General features: G+C 29.5%; 2 protein-coding genes across 3 annotated transcripts in view; one reads left to right on the forward strand and one right to left on the reverse strand.

Annotated features, from left to right (window-relative positions):
* Positions 1–75: 75 nt before the first annotated feature.
* On the reverse strand, positions 76–13,219 carry LOC113370714 (pyruvate carboxylase, mitochondrial-like). 2 transcript variants are annotated; one of them, XM_026611408.1, is made up of 22 exons: positions 13,122–13,219; positions 7,366–7,502; positions 6,810–6,929; positions 6,608–6,744; positions 6,179–6,273; positions 5,683–6,083; positions 5,408–5,617; positions 5,115–5,341; positions 4,951–5,048; positions 4,785–4,869; positions 4,116–4,163; positions 2,758–3,007; positions 2,309–2,658; positions 2,172–2,229; positions 1,889–2,103; positions 1,429–1,639; positions 1,152–1,358; positions 974–1,082; positions 784–909; positions 548–709; positions 380–455; positions 76–304 (listed from the first exon to the last, which is right to left on the reverse strand). In XM_026611408.1, the coding sequence occupies exons 1-22, from the start codon at positions 13,212–13,214 to the stop codon at positions 132–134; spliced, it is 3,588 nt and encodes a 1,195-aa protein (XP_026467193.1). In that variant the 5' UTR covers positions 13,215–13,219; the 3' UTR covers positions 76–131. The 2 variants fall into 2 exon arrangements, with proteins under 2 accessions (XP_026467193.1, XP_026467194.1); XM_026611409.1 differs by lacking the exon at positions 4,116–4,163.
* A 3,072-nt stretch (positions 13,220–16,291) lies between these two features.
* Positions 16,292–18,418, forward strand: part of LOC113370819 (lysyl oxidase homolog 2B-like) — a 9,817-nt gene continuing 7,690 nt past the window's right edge. The window contains exon 1 of the mRNA XM_026611504.1: positions 16,292–16,318. Coding sequence (XP_026467289.1) covers positions 16,292–16,318 — 27 coding nt within the window. The remainder of the gene's footprint in view (positions 16,319–18,418) is intronic.

An 18,418-nucleotide genomic window follows, 5' to 3' on the forward strand; every position in this document is an offset into this window, starting at 1 on the left:
CATTATCTATCACATATATACTCTTATTTATATACAAAATACAAACAGCTTAAATTTTTCATAAATATCATTCATAATTAACAACTATTTAACTATTCCTAACTAAATAATATTTCACATCATTTATACACTCATTCAATTGTCATCAAAAGGTCATCTCCTTCCAATTTCATGCCCTTTTCAATTTCTATTTCCTTAATTTTTCCAGCAATTGGGGCTTGTACTATCATTTCCATTTTCATAGCTGATAAAACAACTAATGGCGCACCTTTTTCCACAGTATCTCCAACTTGAACTCGAATATCTGTTAAAAATTTAGAGTAAAATTTTATTATCTATTCGGCTTAGGTGATCTAAAATCTGTGGTTAAAGGATTTACCAATTACAGCACCAGGCATTGGAGCACCAACTTGGTTTTTGTTTCCTTTTGCTGCTTTGGGATGCACATGCATTACCTGTTTATAAAATTACATTATTTAATATAAGATATGTCATAATCAAGATAGCATATATTGCGAGTGCATAGCTTGGGGCATTTATTAATTACCTTGACAGCTTCTTTATCTCTAATGAGGACTGATCTCATTTGACCATTCATTTCAAAGAATACTTCTCGTTCTCCACTTGGAGTTAAATCTTCTGCCATAGCTAATGTTTTAATTCCTAAAGTCTTTCCCTTTTCAATTTGAACATCAAACTCCTCACCAACCTGCATAATCATTTATTTGCAGCTTATAATTGATAAAAATGTATTAAATGTAATTTGTATTTTACTGAATTTACCTTTGGGCCTGTTAAAAATATTCTTGTATCTAATTTATCGACGGACCCATACTCATCTCTGAATTGTAAGAAATCGTTGGTGACTTCTGGATACAGGGCTGCTGACATAACATCACGATCAGTAACCTGTAATATTTTATTAAATGATTAGTTTACTGATTCAACAATAAAAAGCAATTTATTTTCTTACATCAGGAAAACTCTCTTGTAAATCAGTCTTCAATTTCTTAAAATCAAAATCTGGTAAAAATTCACCAGGACGTCCTTCAACTCTTGGCATGTCCTTCAGGACTCGAGATCTATTAAGAAAATACTTATTAGCAATATTGTATTAATAAAGAAATTATGTTTCGTTTCGTGTGATGTACCTAAATGGCTCAGGGAAACCTCCATGAGGGGTACCAATGGATCCTTGCAAGAATTCAACCACTGATTTAGGGAATGATAGATCTTCTGCTTTTTCCATTACTTGTTGAGCATTCAATTTATTCTGTACCATGAATTGAGCTAAGTCACCAACAACTTTAGATGAAGGTGTTACCTTAATTATGTCTCCTAGAAGAAGATTAGCTTCTCTGAAAAGATAATGAAAAATGTTAAACGTTTTATATTTTATCTTCAATTAAAATGAAAAGTTTAACAAACCTGTATGCTTTTTTCACATCTTCAAAGAATTCACCTAAACCTAATGAATATGCTTGGAACTGTAAGTTTGTATATTGACCTCCAGGAATTTCATTCAAATATACGTCAGCATTTCCACTTTTCATTGTCGTGGTGCATTCGAAAGGCGCATATAACGTCCGCGTCTGCTCCCAATATGCAGAATACCCAGATATATCATTTAGTTGTAGTCCTTTAAATATAAATTGATTAAAGGTAACAATAATCAATGAAAGTCTTCCACAAAATGTTAAAACCCTTTTTGCAAAATAAACAGTGTCTTTGTTAAGTTACAATCACAAGTTTAAGAAATAATTTGAAAAAGAATTCTTATTTTTAACTCATATTTTAAGAAAAAACAGTTTATCATTAATTGTTTTGCAAACATTAAAGAAAAATAGTTCAACTAGACGCACTGAACTGTTTCAAAATCAAATGTTACCTGTATCCAATTTGGTTCCTTGTAAACTGGCTACAACTGCACCCATACTCGGTTGACTAGTCATACCAGACATGCTGTCGACAGCTACATCAACTACATCAGCACCTGCTTCTGCGCAAGCCAACATGGAAGCGACTCCTGCTCCAGAAGTATCGTGGGTATGAATGTGAATTGGAACATGGGGATGCTTGTCTCGAATAGCTGTTATTAACATCCTATTGAAACAAAGAAGTTTATTTATGTGGAACAGTTCATATTATAAATAAAAAAATATTTATCTTACTTAGCAGCTTTTGGTTTCAAAAGTCCGGCCATATCCTTAATAGCTAAGACGTGCGTACCTAGAAATAATAACAACATAAAATCGCAAGAGTACAAATAAAACCATGATCGTTTCAATTAAACTAATCATTTTCTCACCAGCCTTGACGAGTTCGTCAGCTAAATCTGTGTAATATTTCAAATTGTACTTCGTTCTGGTGGGGTCACTGACATCACCAGTGTAAGAAATAGCCGCCTCGACAACACCTCCAGCTCTACCAGCTGCTTCCATTCCAAGAATTAAATTAGGCAAGTAATTTAGGGAATCGAAAACTCGGAAGATATCCATTCCACATTCCACTGCTAACTCGCAAAATTTGAATACAACGTTATCAGGATAATTTGTGTAACCTACAGCATTGGCGCCTCGAAGCAACATTTGGAATGGGATGTTGGGGATTTGTTTACGCATGTCTTCCAAACGCTCCCAGGGGCATTCGTGTAAGAATCTGGTAAAGGATTAAACATTATTTACACACAAGCATTTCAAGAAGAAATTAGTATAAATTTAGCTCGTCGATTTTCAAATGTACCAGTATTTTTATTACCTAAGGGCTACATCAAAAGTGGCTCCTCCCCAATTTTCTAAGGAATACAAATTATTGAATTTGTGTGCGACAAATGGAGAAATTTTCAAAAGATCGTGAGTTCTAACACGTGTTGCCAGCAAAGATTGGTGAGCGTCACGGAAAGTGGTGTCCATCAACATAAGTCCCTTGTTGGCACGCACCGCCTTCGCAAATGCACTTGGTCCTTCTTTTTTGAGAATTTCTCTCATGCCTTTTGGTGGATCAGTCACTAAATAATACACAAAAGTTAAATTTTTATTGCCCAAATAAAGTTGTGATTAACTCTCAACATGTTATTAGATTGTATAAAATTCTATATAATTTATATACAATGTAAGTAAAGTTTTGCCATTCATATTAAACCATTATTTGTTCCCTTATATATTTTATAGTTATTTCTCACTTTGAAAATAAATTTATTTTCTAGAAATTTCTAATTATTATTTTCTAAGATACATAATTCATCGATTAAGCTGTTTAAGATAGTTCAGAATTAAAGAAAATTATAAAGATATATAATAAAGTTATAAATGGGTAGTACATCTATAGTGCAGTTATTCTAGTAATTAAGTGATAAAGACTAATATAATTATCAAAATATTAATATGTTGATGTCTACAAACTACTATGCAGGAAGTAAAGTAAATTTCTAATAACAAACATGCCCATGTGCATAGTAAGATAATTAAAATAAAGTCTGGCATTCAATTACTACGAGAAAACCTTAAAACTTACTTCAGGCGAATTGAAACATTCCAGATAATAGTTATTCCCAGAACTGTCTAAAATGTGCTATAAAAATATATAAAAAATAACTGATTTGTAAATTGGAAGAATGAAAAAATATACATCCTCACAGAGGTTAGTAAATTTCAAACCAAATATCAATCAGCCTAAAAATCTAATTTATGAAAGTACATTTAGATAACTTTTCAATTAAATTTTAAAATGTTTAATTTATCAATAAGATAAAACTAGTATTTATGAAATTTTGCCACCTGCAATTCATAATTATTTAAACCACGGTGATTTAAACACTTGCTGGTAAGAATATTTGAAGCTTCATCTTCAAAAGTAATGAAATTTCAAAATTTTGTCGAATTTTTTTACAAGTTTTAAATTTAAAAATAAACATTAAAGTGTTTATTGTTAGTAATCATGAAAATTTTAATACCATGCCCTTACAAATTCAACTTTGAATGACCGTTGTTATTATAAAAAAAATGAACCAATAAGTTCATGTGCATGCCCCCTTTTGAAACATTTAAATTTAGAGTTAGTCCATAATATAATAATTTTTTCCCTTACAAATGACATAAATAAAACTAGTACAATACCTGATCCTTCACCAGATTCCTCACGTTCAAGAGCTTCCTTAGATAAATCTGCGAACGAAATCAAGTTTCTATTCTAAATAACACAAAAAACAAGCAACACGATTTTTCTTATTAGTGCGAAGTATTTTGTATGTTTTGGCGTACTTTAATCAAATAATATTATTGCTAATAAAATATGTGTCAGAGATGTGGTGAGAGTAATATATTAATTAAAAGATGTATTAATAAAAATACATCCATCCAAATAAGTTTAGAAATAAAAATTGAAGGCGTAGAAAGTGTATAGGTAAACTATAAAAATTATGTGACTTATATAAAAGCAGATAGGTAAATTAAAAAGTGCGCAAGAAAATAAATTTATAGTGTTAAATATAGATATACATATATACCTATTAAACTTAAGATGTAGTAAATTATTTTATGTATAAAATAAGATGTTTTTCTGCAAGTATAGCATTTCAAAATATTCATTTAAATTAGTTTAGAGTGTATTATAATGTTTATTATTTCTGTTAGTACTTTTTCAACTTTTCACTTCCCAAACGTCCACAAAGACCCTCTCACCAAATCTTGTTATTGCTCACTACGAAAAGTTAATTAAGACACACACAAAAAATGAAATCTTGAAAAAAAATTATGCATGCCATAAATAAATGTGCTAGCTCTTACTCAATGGGAATTCTGGAACATGCGGTTTTATTTCTGCCGGTTTCAGTTTTGTAGCTAAAGGTGTTGTTGGTCCATTTACTAATACCTGAAAAATCAAATCACTTGTATTATTAAATATTGAATAATGGCATTTGAGTAACATAGCGCGTATTGTGAAAATACATACCTGACCAACATAATTCAATAGTTTCTGAGCTCTGTTTTTAGAAGTCTGGAATTGGAACAGCTGTGGATTTTCGTCAATAAAGTATGTATCGACAGCTCCTGTAAAATAAAACTGGTTGAAAATTGTTTCAAACTTTAAAGAAATCAATAATCGCTTGTTATTACCATTGATAAATTTCTGATTTTCTAAAACGTTTAATAAGAATGGAATATTTGTTTTGACACCACGAATTCTAAATTCTCTCAAAGCTCTGGTCATTTTGGCACAAGAAGACTGGAGGTCACTTGCACTTGAGATTACTTTTACAAGAAGTGAATCGTAATAGGGCGAGATGATGGCTCCGGCAAAAGCTGATGCGCTGTCCAGACGAATGCCCATACCTTCGCCAGACCTGAAGTTTAAAAAAAAATTGCGTAAGTTATTTAATAAACTGCATAAATCAGCAAAAGTAACTGACCTAAATACTTCGATTCTACCAGTGCTTGGCTGAAAGTTGTTAGCAGGATCTTCTGTAGTTACACGGCATTGAATAGCGTATCCTCTTGGTTTGATTTTTTCTTGTGAATAACCCAATTCCGGTAAAGTCATGCCTTCGGCCACTCGAATTTGCGATTGTACCAAATCAATGCCCGTTATTTCTTCTGTGACGGTATGCTCTACTTGCAATCTTTAAAGAAGATAAAGATAATGTAACGTGTTATATAAATTCCAATAGAGTTTTAACTAAATTACCTGGCATTTACTTCGATAAAGTAAAAGTTTTCCTTATCATCGGCTAAAAATTCAACGGTACCAGCATTTTCATATCCAACGTGTCTTGCCAATTTAACAGCACAGGCAGTCATTCGATCTCTGAGAGACTGAGACAAGTGTGGAGCAGGAGCAATTTCAACTACTTTCTGATGCCGCCTTTGAACAGAGCAATCACGTTCGTATAAATGTACTATATTACCCTGTTTATCACCCAACAATTGCACCTCAATGTGTCTTGGCCTTTCGATAAACTTTTCGATAAACATGGATCCATCGCCGAAAGCTGCTTTTGCTTCTGAAGATGCACGTTCGAAAGATTCGACCACTTCATCCATGTTACGAACAACTCTCATACCGCGACCTCCTCCACCGTAAGCTGCCTGTAGTAAACGTTTTATAATTGAAAAAAAATTGAAATATTTATAATCAATTTAGTATGTATATATTTTTTGAAATAATAAAATCAAAATAATACTTTAAATATGACAGGAAGACCATGTTTCAAGCAAAAGTCCATCGCTTCATCTGTAGTAGTGACTGGTCCATCAGTTCCTGGTACTATTGGAACCTCTGCAAAATGAAAAATTAAATGTTTAGAGATAGAGAACAATGCTTGACATCACACAAAATCAATAAAGTTATTTCATCACGATCGTTTTGTCTTACACTTGTTGGTCTTCCACATGTCTATTTTAATCACATGTGTTCTTCTAAGAAAACACAATTTATGCAATTGGTGTAAAATATCAAAACAAAAAATCTAGTATTCCTCATCAATCTGGCATCTCAATAGTTCATGTTAAAACGATTGCAATGTAGGTCTACTACTCCCATGAACCAAAAATAACTAAATATCAGATTGCCAATACTGATATTAGTGACTCAATATTAATTGTGAAAGAACCTGCTTCAATTGCTGCCTGTCTGGCGGCGACTTTGTCACCCATCTGCTGCACAACATAAGGAGTTGGACCAATAAACCGTATTCCTGCGTCAATGACTGCTTGGGCAAAATCTGATCGTTCAGATAGGAAACCATATCTACAATATAATGAAAAGAAATCAATCAATATTTTCGTGGCAAATGGGAGAATATATATACATACCCAGGGTGAATTGCATCCACATCATTTTCTTTGGCTATTCTTATAATTTCTGGTATGTTTAAATATGCCTCTACTGGTGGTAAACCGCGGCCAACCATGTAGGACTCGTCTGCCTTTTGCCTAGCATGGGAAATGTTTGTTATAATATATGCTTAATTGTAGTTTGACTTATTTTTTTGTAACTATGGACAATTTCTTAAATTTTATACTTACAATGAATATTTTTATGACCATCATAATCATTTGTATTTAATTAAAAATCGAGTTTTTATGTTATTCAATATTAATTTATGTTTTACTTGTCTTCCAATGGTATATTATATCAAAGTTCTTATCTAGATCATAATAATAATGGAAAATACAAAATACATATATGATATGTCTATGCCGCACTACAATAACATATTTATAAGTAGGTCATGTAATACTCTTGATATCTAAAAAATAATCCTGATATCTTATAAGTAATAAACAAGATTTTTGTATCAAAGATAGATTGTCTGGATAAGCCATTAGGCACAAAATGCAAATTATATAAAAAAGCATATAATATTACCTGTGCATATGCATTTTGTCTTGTTCGCTGTATATAGCAACAGATTTAATTCCTAATTCGTTACATGCTCGGAAAACTCGAATAGCTATTTCTCCTCTATTGGCTACCATCACACTCCGAATAGGTCGATATTCCACCTATAATAAAAATATAATTTTATTTTTTATTAAAATCTGTATATATATATATACTTGTTATAAATTATCTAAAATATATAATTTGCAAATTACTATCAAGTATTGGATGCAATATGAAAACTAGTGGTGTATGGCATCGTGCCTTATGGCAAATTGCTGGAACTTTCCGACCCGTAACGAAATGTTCCAGGAATATTAAATGTGTTCAAATAGATTAGTTAATATAATATACTGTATACATTGTCTAATATTTATAAGAATTATATAAGCTGAATTAAAAGTTATAATTATTTACAGTATATAAGTGATCTTTAAAACTTTAGCCAGAATCCAAATTAAAATCTGAATTATTTTCGATATAGTAAAAAATATAAACGACATAGAAAAAAAAACTACTAGTAATAGTAATAGTAATTCAAATTAACCTAAATGCAAATTCTACCGATAAGAATATTAGATTATTCAAAATAATACATATAAAAACCATATGACTGAATTAGTAAAATTAATAAAATATTTGATAAAAGTTGGTATTATAATTCAAAAGTTGAAATGACTTCCTTTTGCAATGTAGTGCTATAATTGCATTTTCTTAATATATATAAAAAAATCTTTTTTGTACAGCAATTCCAACTAACAATAAGAGTTCTGTAAGCTGTTGTGATGATACTTCTCCTCAACTTCTTTGTATTTTTTAAATAAGCAACTACGTAGACGTCCATAGTTATTTATTTCATTTAAATTGAAAAGCAGTCAACGACTTCTTCAGCACTATAGTGTTTCTAAAATAGATATGCTAACACTTTTTTTTAACTAAAATCTCTCAATCAGAACCCAGAGATTTATAAAATTTTGTGATAATACTTGACCTCAACATTACTATTTTTAAGAAGACAACCACGTAGTTGTGCATAATTGTTTGAAAAAACAGCCAAAATGAGTTTCTTCCGCAATCTGGTAGGTTACTGTAATAAGTATGCTGAAAGAACATTTTTTCTAATAGCAGTCAGTTCTAAGAATTGTATAAGCTATTTTCTCCTTGACACCGCTTTTTTTTAAGAAGTGATTATATTTTCTAATTACTAAGGGGGCTCTTTACTCTTACTCTTATTACTCTAAGAACTTAGGGGGGTCCATTAATTACGTGAGGCTTTAAGGGAAAGGGAGGGTTTAACAAAAAATTACAAAAAATCACGAGGGAGGAGGGGTCTAGTAAGATATTTGTATTAAGATACGTGTATTTATTTTTTACCTAAATTTTCAAAAACAAGAACGAAGAAAGTAACGACTTTTACGTAAATTTGAATAAAATTTTACTTAACTGAAAATACACGTGATATTTGGTGGGGAAGGAAGGGTAATTTTAAATATCACGACGTATCTCGAAGGGGGAGGAGGGTTCCAAAATTCTCCAAAATATCGATCACGTGGTTAATGGACGACCCCTTATGCAATGTCCGGAAAGGCAATTTGTACTTGGAAATAGCAAAAAAATTGTGTAAATCATCGGGAAGTACCGATGTATAATAATATCATCATAACAATTTTGACTCATAATAACTGATTACATTTTTAAAATAAGATTAAATGCTCATATCTTTAATTGTACGTAAACATACGTGTATTGCGTAGTTTCATGAGTAGAAAAGTTATTCATTGATGTAATCACTGACAACGGGAAGAATAATCTATCAACACTCAAAGTTAACCCAATTTTATCACATTTATTGATAGAAATGAATTGATGTAACGCAAAAAAAACGGAATTAAAGTTTAAAGTTCGTTTGCTTATCAACAAGAGTAAGAAATCAAATTCTTTTTGTCGCGATTTGTGCGCCAATAAAATCTAGAGTAGATTATGTAAGATTATGTTTGTAAAGCAAGTTGTAAGATTTTTCCTTAATTCGTTTTTTTTAATACATTTAATTGCAAAATTCATAAAAATAAGAAAAATGCATAATCTGAATTGGCAACTATAGACGGATTACGATAATTAAAGGTCAAGAGATCAAATGAGGTGTGTGCAGTAATTCATTCCAAAGAATTATGATATGCAGATTAAAATTCTTTTCCACTACGAAATTTTCTATATAAAGTAATCAGAGACAATATCCCAAATAAGATATAGAATTGAACCAAGAATAGAAATTGAATGCAAAAAAAAATTATTATACTCTTACGTTAAAAATTCAAATAAAATTATGAATTTAAACTTAAACATGTCCATTAATCACGTGAGGTTTTTAGGGGTTTGACAAAAAACACGAAATATCACGTGGGGGGGGAAGTATAGTAAGATTTCCAAAAAATTACAATTTTTCATCGAAACTAAAAATGCACGTGATGTTTGGTCGGGGGGGAGATAATTTTGAATACCACAAAGTTTCAACAAGGGGGAGGGGGGATCCAAAAATTCTTAAAAAATCGATCACGTGATTAATGGACGCCCCTAATTAGTATGAAATAATTTATAAATTTATTATGGCTTAAGCAATTAATTTAATTTTAAATTAATTGACGAAATTCATTAAAATCAAATTAAATCTATAAAATACTCTTAACAAAAATTTAACAAAATATGATAAATCAGAAAAACACGAAAATACAATGTCAATAATTTAATCAATTATTTCTTAAAATATTATATGTTGCAATAATTAGTTATCAAAATTGAGCAATAAACAAATTGCAATTTCAAAATCAATTATTGATAAAATTCGATTATAATAGACTAATCAGCTAATTAAAAAATAAAAATGTTTGGGGACAAATAGATATATTTTATAAATACATCTTGAGTTTATCAAAAAGACGTTGACCTATCACACACCCACTTTGGATTTTGATTCGGACATTGCAAAATTTTATCTTCGATTTATATTTACGTAAAAAACGAACCTTGGCCAGACGTTTCAGGAAAATATCATCATTATTCGGAATTTAGAAGTGAATAAAACACGTTAATCTAATCTATTGTACAAAGGTTGCTTTATAGTAATGTAGATCCTATAAAAACATTTACAGGCAGTGTCACTGACACGGCGAAGATCCAAAATTTAATTCGTAGTCCTTGCTCCGAAAAGAAGGTCAAAGTAATTGGTAATAAACGATTATATATTATTTAGATTATAGCAATATATACATAGCCTAATCCTTATGAAATAATTTATAATGAGATTTTTTTTTCAAATTCAATTTTAATAAATGGCAATATGTTTCCAAGTGAAATAGCCCTATCCCAGCACTACTATACCAAATTAAAAATCAGTACTAAAAAATTGTAATATTGGAAACTATCAAATATGTCTCTATAAAGACAGGCTAACTGTTGGGTTGCCATTTAGTTAAGGAAAATAATGATAATCTTGTTTACCTACAACTTTGAAAATTTTTAGTATTTTTATGAAACGACAAATATTTACTCAGCTATCTAAAATCAATAAAATTCGATAAAAGCAATGATTAATGTTAGCAATAGATATGATATATTATAGAATCAAAAAAGTTTATAGCGCAATTAATGGAAAATTCGGCCCAATTCAATGCTAATTGATAATTGCCCAATTACAATTGACACAATTTAAGTTGTGTAATTGAAAAATATTTTAACAAAATTTTGTTAATATATTTTTAATGAAGTGATTGATTTTTGATCTGTTCAATTTTTCTATATTTAAAATATTTTAAAAATATGATTAATGCAAAATAATCAATAGCAATTCATAATCCACATTCGCATTCAGACAGTACCATGTAGTTTTTATTGGCATAAGATTGCATTTATATTATTAACTTTGATTATTATTACTCATTAAATAATAAGTAAGTTAGTACATTACTGTATTTTTAAATTGAGTCAAATTCTTCACACAAAGTCACATTATTTTAAAACAAAGAAATTGCATACCTGTATAATAAATAAATGCCTTCTAAAAAGACACTTATGGGTCAGAAAAATACTTATGAAAAAGAAAAAAAATATACCAAGTATTTTTCGATATATAGGATAATTAAATAAGAAATAATACATAATAAATATATGCATATGTTAAGAATTTATTGACTTATATTTAATGAATGAAGGCAGAGTATGTAGAATATATTCACATTGGAGACATTTTTCCAAAGCCATGAGAATTTAGCAAATATAGTCTCAAAGGATGATAAAATATTCTGATTGGCTATTATCAAATTATAATTAGAACAAATATTGAAAAATATGTAAATTAACAATAACACATTTGAATATATATTATTATTAATGTCCAATCAATAATGTGTGTGATAGGTAAAATATCAAGGAATACAGTATGTTTTTAAACTGCATTCTTAATAAATAATACACAATGATTGATAACGACACGCAGTATAATTACTGTAGTATTGAGTGTGTGCCAAGGACAGAAAAATTTTTTTTTATTGCAAACTACTTATTTCTAATGAATGCACATGGTATAATATTAGCTAAGGTGATTGTGCTTCATTGTCGTTGTTAAGTTTTTAAACCAACTGATTTGTTCTAATTATGTGATAACGTAAATAAATCAATTGTGATCTTTACAACTTGTTTACATTTGCAATGCTTTTCATTCATAAAGCAAGCTCAATATGTTCTTTAAACTTGACATCATTTACTTGTATCATAATATTTACAGCAATCAGAATTCAGTATCATAAGTGATGACTTCTTATTGACTTGGTTTTATAGGTGGCTACCCAACGGTTGGCCTCTTTTTAGTTGAATTTATTACTACTTTAGTAATACTATACTTTTACTTGGAAACGTACTGCTGTCTATATTTTCAAATAAAACTGTTATTACTACTGCTTGATATCACTTCTGATTGATAGCCCATAATCTAACCACTAATTCACAGGAGAACGCATCAAATATTGCGACAAAATTTGTGATAAAAATCAAGATTTCATTTTAATTTAGTACTTCATTAATCATATATTAACTTTATATATTTAACTAAATATATTGAGTTTACTTTAAGTACTTAATATGTCTCTTTAAAATTCATAGAAAAAAAATATACACAAAAGTACAGCCAAATTCAGAAAAAAAGCGTATTTTCATGTAACATATGTATAGTTGTATAGTTACTATAGTAACTATAAGTTTTTTTTATTAAAGTTTTTAAGAAAGCAAATTTAAAAATATAACGATTAAACATACCTATCTGATGTGATAGTATTATAAATTACAAAAGAATTTAATTATCATAATTTTATGATTTTTTGCAATCATGAAATTATATTCAAATACACAATTATTATTAGCGAGACGATTATTTGTTTGTTTTGTAGTTATCATTCAGACCGAAGACAAATATTTTGATAAATAAATAAAGAGTAAATAATACTGACATGATTCAAAATAAGCAACGAACTCATTCAGAAATTATATTGTTAATTTTAATAAATAATAATATATGACAAAACAATAAATGTTATATAAAATAATGCATATAAGATATAACAATCATTTCAGAAGAATGATAAATGCGTTTTGCAAAAAAATTGATCAAAAGTACTAACATAAGTGCAAAAACATCAAATGGTGGATGGTAAAAAATGTATTCGCAAAAATAAATAAAAAATGGTTATACTTACATTTTTGGAATAATAATAATTCTGCGAAAGGCTCCAAATTCGTATCCTCCTCGTGGTTTCACGAATATTAAACACTTTACCGCACATCGCCATATTGACTTATTGTATAAATAAACTATTTATGATAAAAATGTAAAAATAATACTATAGTTATGTAAAATTCGATAAAATATCACATAGAGCTTGCTAGAGTAGTTAGAAATTCGGGCAGCAATTCAGGCAGCTTCTGAAACAAAATCCAAGAGGTAATAAATTTATTTGTCCTAGAACATATACTACTAAAATTAAGATTTCTTACAGATTAGATATCTTCAAACGTGATTTCATACAAATAAATACATATCATACATTACAACTAATGAATAATCTTAATAGTAAATATTTATTATAAAATTACGTCCTAATTGAATTTGTACTATTGGCTTTATGCGCCGCAAGATGGAATATAAATACTTTACTAAAAAGCAATTAAAATTTATTATAATATAATTTGTTGAAATTAAAAAATGATTTCAACAAATATATTGAAACACAAAGATGCATTTACAACAATGGTATTTACTTCAATGAATTTCAGCCCTCCAAACATGTTCACAAAACTAGAATGAAACAGGTTTCTTAGCATTCGAGAAACTAATCAAATTCTTCCATTAATCTAATGTTTTCTTTAATTCCGATCAGAAGTAATTTTTTCAGGTAATTTCAAGTAGCATGTAAAAAAAATGTATAGTCTTAAAATGTTTATTTTGAAAAGTGTGATAATTTATTACATACGTTTGAGTGGAAATATTTTAAAATCTATCATATTAAAATTAATATTCAAAGCTTTACCGCGCTAAAAAATGCATATTTTAATAATTATAAACATGATTAAATGAATTTAAAAAACACTAGCAATACAATTAATTTATTTTATATTCAATGGAATTTAATCAATATGAAGCTGAACAGTGCATCAACAAATCAGAATTAATACAATAAGATTACGTATGGTAATGTATTTAAACAATTTTCAACACTACAAATAACAATGAAGTCAAAATAAACTTTAAAAACATATAGTATATAAATAGATGCAATGGAAAACAGCATTTTTTATTTCTATACACACTACTGAAATTCATTTAACTTGTTTCACCAAATCTATTAAATTAAGGACATATACTACTGCAGGAAATAACTTATGAGGTTGGAAAACTCTCACTTACTTGGGCAAAGAAATTAAAAAACTTAAGTCAAAAAAACTAAGCAAAAGCAAAATAGTAACTACTTTAATGCCATCATTTATAAATTTTGTTTTTTTTTAATCCGGATATGTTTGTATTTTTTTTTCTACTTGAGACGTGATTTTGATTCCACTTTCTTTAAACAGTTTACTCCTATAATCAAAAACTAGTAAGGCGACATATTTCTATGTATTATAGCTACTGGTGGACGCAATATTTGTTTTTCTTAATCAGACATGACCCTTGGCATTGTTGACCCCAGTTTGGCGCATTTATATCGTAAGGATTTACGATAAACTTTTAAAAATATGCTTCTTATACGAGATGTAAGAACATCTGCACTAAACATGCAGTATGTATTATCAACAACAACAAAAAGTAAACTGATCGTAAAAATAGTCAGAGATATAAGGTATTTTTATATGTGAGCTACTGTGATGATTTTACCTAACTAACTTAGTTGGTCTTATAAATTGGAACCCAAACAGTTGTCCTACCTTCATGTGATGAATTTTATTATTACAATATCTGAAATACTTATGATTTTTGGGTATTGATGCAACAATACCGGGCAAATGCTATTTTTTTACTGGAAACCTATGGCTATCTAAATTTCCAAAAGTAAAAACCGATATCACTACCGATTGAGCACCACGGTGCCTTTGGTGCATACCAAATCTGGTAGCTTTGATTGTTTAGCTTTACCACTAACCCACAGGAAAAAAACAAATGTATAATAGTATAATGGATGAATAATAAAAATATATACAAGACAAGAGCAAAGTTTTTTATTAGAAGTATTAGAAAGAACAAAAATGTCTTTAATAAGACTCCATAACTTTCGGGTATCAGTTTGACACTTTTTCAATGAATTTAAATACAAAACTGAGAATTATAATATAAACAACAGAAAACAAAAAAAAACTAATGTTTTAAAAAATGTTATTCAATGCCAAAACTTTCAGCATAGACCTATAACTCTTACCAATTATAAAATTTAGTGAATAGAAAATTCAATTTTTGGTGTATGTATTTTGAAAATTTAATTTCAACACTAAAGATTCTCGGAAAACAAGACTTCCTAAATCCCCAAAAAATACAAATAATCATCAATGAAAGATTTAAAAAAATGAGGAGCATCAATTCCTGCAAATTAAAATCATAAACGATACCAAATATCCAGAAATATGCGTGTGGATGATAATGGATAGAATAAAATATGTTGTTTTCAAAATTAAACAATCATTATATATAAGGAGCCAGCAACGTTTTCAAAACAAGCATTTTAGTCAGGCTGGTTTTTTTGGTATGTGGTCCTTGGTGCTCTCTTGGTTAGGGTAAGGGCCGTCTGGCAGCTGGAAGTGGTTGCGTTAATTAGTGCGCAGCAATTTGTACAGCGCGATTTCAAAATTTTGAAAGCATTTAGTCAGTCCAATTTCGTTTTTTGACTTCGAATAGGTTCACCAGACTCAAATTTTTTGTTGGCCAGACATTTTGGGCGCTGCTAAATATGTGCCAGACGCCAATTTATTTATTAATTTTTTTTAAAAATTCAAATCATTTTAGTCCGTCTGAATTTTAGTATTATGTTCGTTAAGGGTAAAAGCACGTAAAATTAATTTGCCACAGACGTTTCTCTGCGGTTGTTAACCATGTCTGGCAAGCAAAAATGTCTGGCAATATGATACTAGTTTATAGCATTTTAGTCAGTCCAATTTCCATTTTTTGACTTGATATTTGATATGATAACTTGAATAAGTTATCCCAGATTCACATTTTGTTGCCAGACATTTTGGGCGCTGCCAAATATGTGCCAGACGCCAATTTATTCATTATTTTTTTAAATTTCAAATCATTTTAGTCCGTCTGTAATTTTAATATTATGTTCATTAAGGGTCAAGAAACATAAAATTAATTTGCCAGACGTTTCTGTGGTTGTTAAGCATGTCTGGCAACGAAAAAAGTTTGCCAGTATGATACTAGTAGACAGAGTGAGACAATCGCCAAATACATTGGCGCGAATGAACAAAAAACTATTATATTCTAAGAGCGCAATACGTATACTATTTAAAGTTTGTGCAATTTCAATAACATTTTCATAAAACAAATAAAATAAAGTTAAATAAAGACCTAATTAGAAAAGAAACAAAAAAATTGCATCATATTAGTCAATTTTTTAATTTTACTAGCTCTAAAAAATATGTTAATGATTCTAAAATATTGCTGTTAATATTTTCAAAAATTTGACTCGACAGTGGTTAAGTAACCTCGTCAATTTCCTAAGAATATCAATATTTTAAGTTTTGCAATGAGAACTGACAATAATCATTATTTTTGTTGTACGCAATTTTTTTTTATCGCAAAGTTAACTGAGTCAAATGACTTCATTTTACATGGTACTTAGCTTTAGCAGCAACTATTTGTAACACATACCTATACTTAATACTGGTAATACTAGTTTTGCTACCTTACTAGTTCAAGCTACCCCTAGAATAGAATCTTAAAATTCTAGTATATATATACAATATATATTGTACAGCAACATTCTCCGCTCTTTTTCTTTTCAGCTTTTAGCTGTAAATTGAGCAATGTTTTTTTAAAAATCGAAGTGTATTTATAATTCAAAAATTCAAATGGGTCATTTTAGATCAATATGTATCACTATATAATGATAGTCATTCGACCTAGTCTCTTAAATCAAGATTATAATTGGGATATCGTTTTTTAACAACGAATAAAACGTCTATTATACAGATTTATTCGTCTTATGGCTTAATGATACAATAATACAGTAATATAGCTACAGTTTATCTTCCTTCTCATGTGTTAGTATTAGAAACTGGCACATTTATTCAATATGATAACTGTTTAGAGCACTTTGGATGTTATAAAACACGCCCTCGCATTCATTTATACAAATTATTTCGATTAATTCCTTCAAACAATCAGGTATGCGACCCTCCCACACTGGGACAATAGTACTACAATGTGATATATCAAAAAGGACTCATTACACTCATCTATCCAACACAAATCAATGGATTTATTTTTCACTCATAATTCACCTTCGATGATGTATTTATAAAGGAGGCTGCATATTATGAGAACTATGAATTTTTTAACTTTCCAGATGGCAATTTGTAAGAAAGGGTGATTTCTAAAGAAAATGGTATAAACACAATTTTGCAGAGAAGTTTATAACAAACACATCTGTCTAATATAGTTACTTGATTTTTTTCTTATAGTTTTCGCCTAGTAATATATTTTTTCCTAGTATAATAGTTTTTTTGTTTCATTCGCGCCAACGTATTTGTCGATTGTCTCACTCTGTCTACTAGTATCATATGGCCAGACTTTTTTTTTCGTTGCCAGACATGCTTAACAACCACAGAAACGTCTGGCAATTAATTTTAGTTTCTTGACCCTTAATGAACATAATATTAAAATTACAGACGGACTAAAATGATTTGAATTTAAAAAAAAAATTAATGAATAAATTTGCGTCTGGCACATATTTGGCAGCGCCCAAAATGTCTGGCAACAAAAATGTGAATCTGGATAACTAATTCAAGTTATCAATCAAAAATCAAGTCAAAAAATGGAAATGGACTGACTAAAATGCTATAACTAGTATCATATTGCCAGACATTTTTGCTTGCCAGACATGGTTAACAACCGCAGAAACGTCTGGCAAATTAATTTTACGTGTTTTTACCCTTAACGAACATTAATACTAAATTTCAGACGGACTAAAATGATTTGAATTTTTAAAAAAAATTAATAAATAAATTGGCGTCTGCACATATTTAGCAGCGCCCAAAATGTCTGGCAACAAAAATTTGAGTCTGGTGAACCTATTCGAAGTCAAAAAAACGAAAATTGGACTGACTAAAATGCTTTCAAAATTTGAAATCGCGCTGTACAAATTGGCTGCGCACTAATTAACGCAACCACTTCCAGCTGCCAGACGCCCTTACAACCCTAACCGAGAGAGCACCAAGGACCCACATACCAAAAACCCAGCCTGACTAAAATGCTTGCTCGAAAACGTTGCTGGCTCCCGTACTATTA

This window comes from Ctenocephalides felis, unplaced genomic scaffold (assembly GCF_003426905.1).
Source record: "Ctenocephalides felis isolate EL2017-DRISC unplaced genomic scaffold, ASM342690v1 CF-g0.4_SCAFFOLD_01492, whole genome shotgun sequence".
Classification (NCBI taxonomy): domain Eukaryota; kingdom Metazoa; phylum Arthropoda; class Insecta; order Siphonaptera; family Pulicidae; genus Ctenocephalides; species Ctenocephalides felis.

Bases quoted from the DNA above. Each gene is read 5' to 3' on its own strand.
- LOC113370714 (XM_026611408.1), bottom strand. From the start codon at position 13,214: ATGGCGATGTGCGGTAAAGTGTTTAATATTCGTGAAACCACGAGGAGG. The intron at 3,008-4,115 runs GTATTGTACTAG...TGTATTATTTAG, and splicing joins GGAATCTGGTGAAGGATCAG to TGACTGATCCACCAAAAGGC. The intron at 305-379 runs GTAAATCCTTTA...AATTTTTAACAG, and splicing joins AATGCCTGGTGCTGTAATTG to ATATTCGAGTTCAAGTTGGA.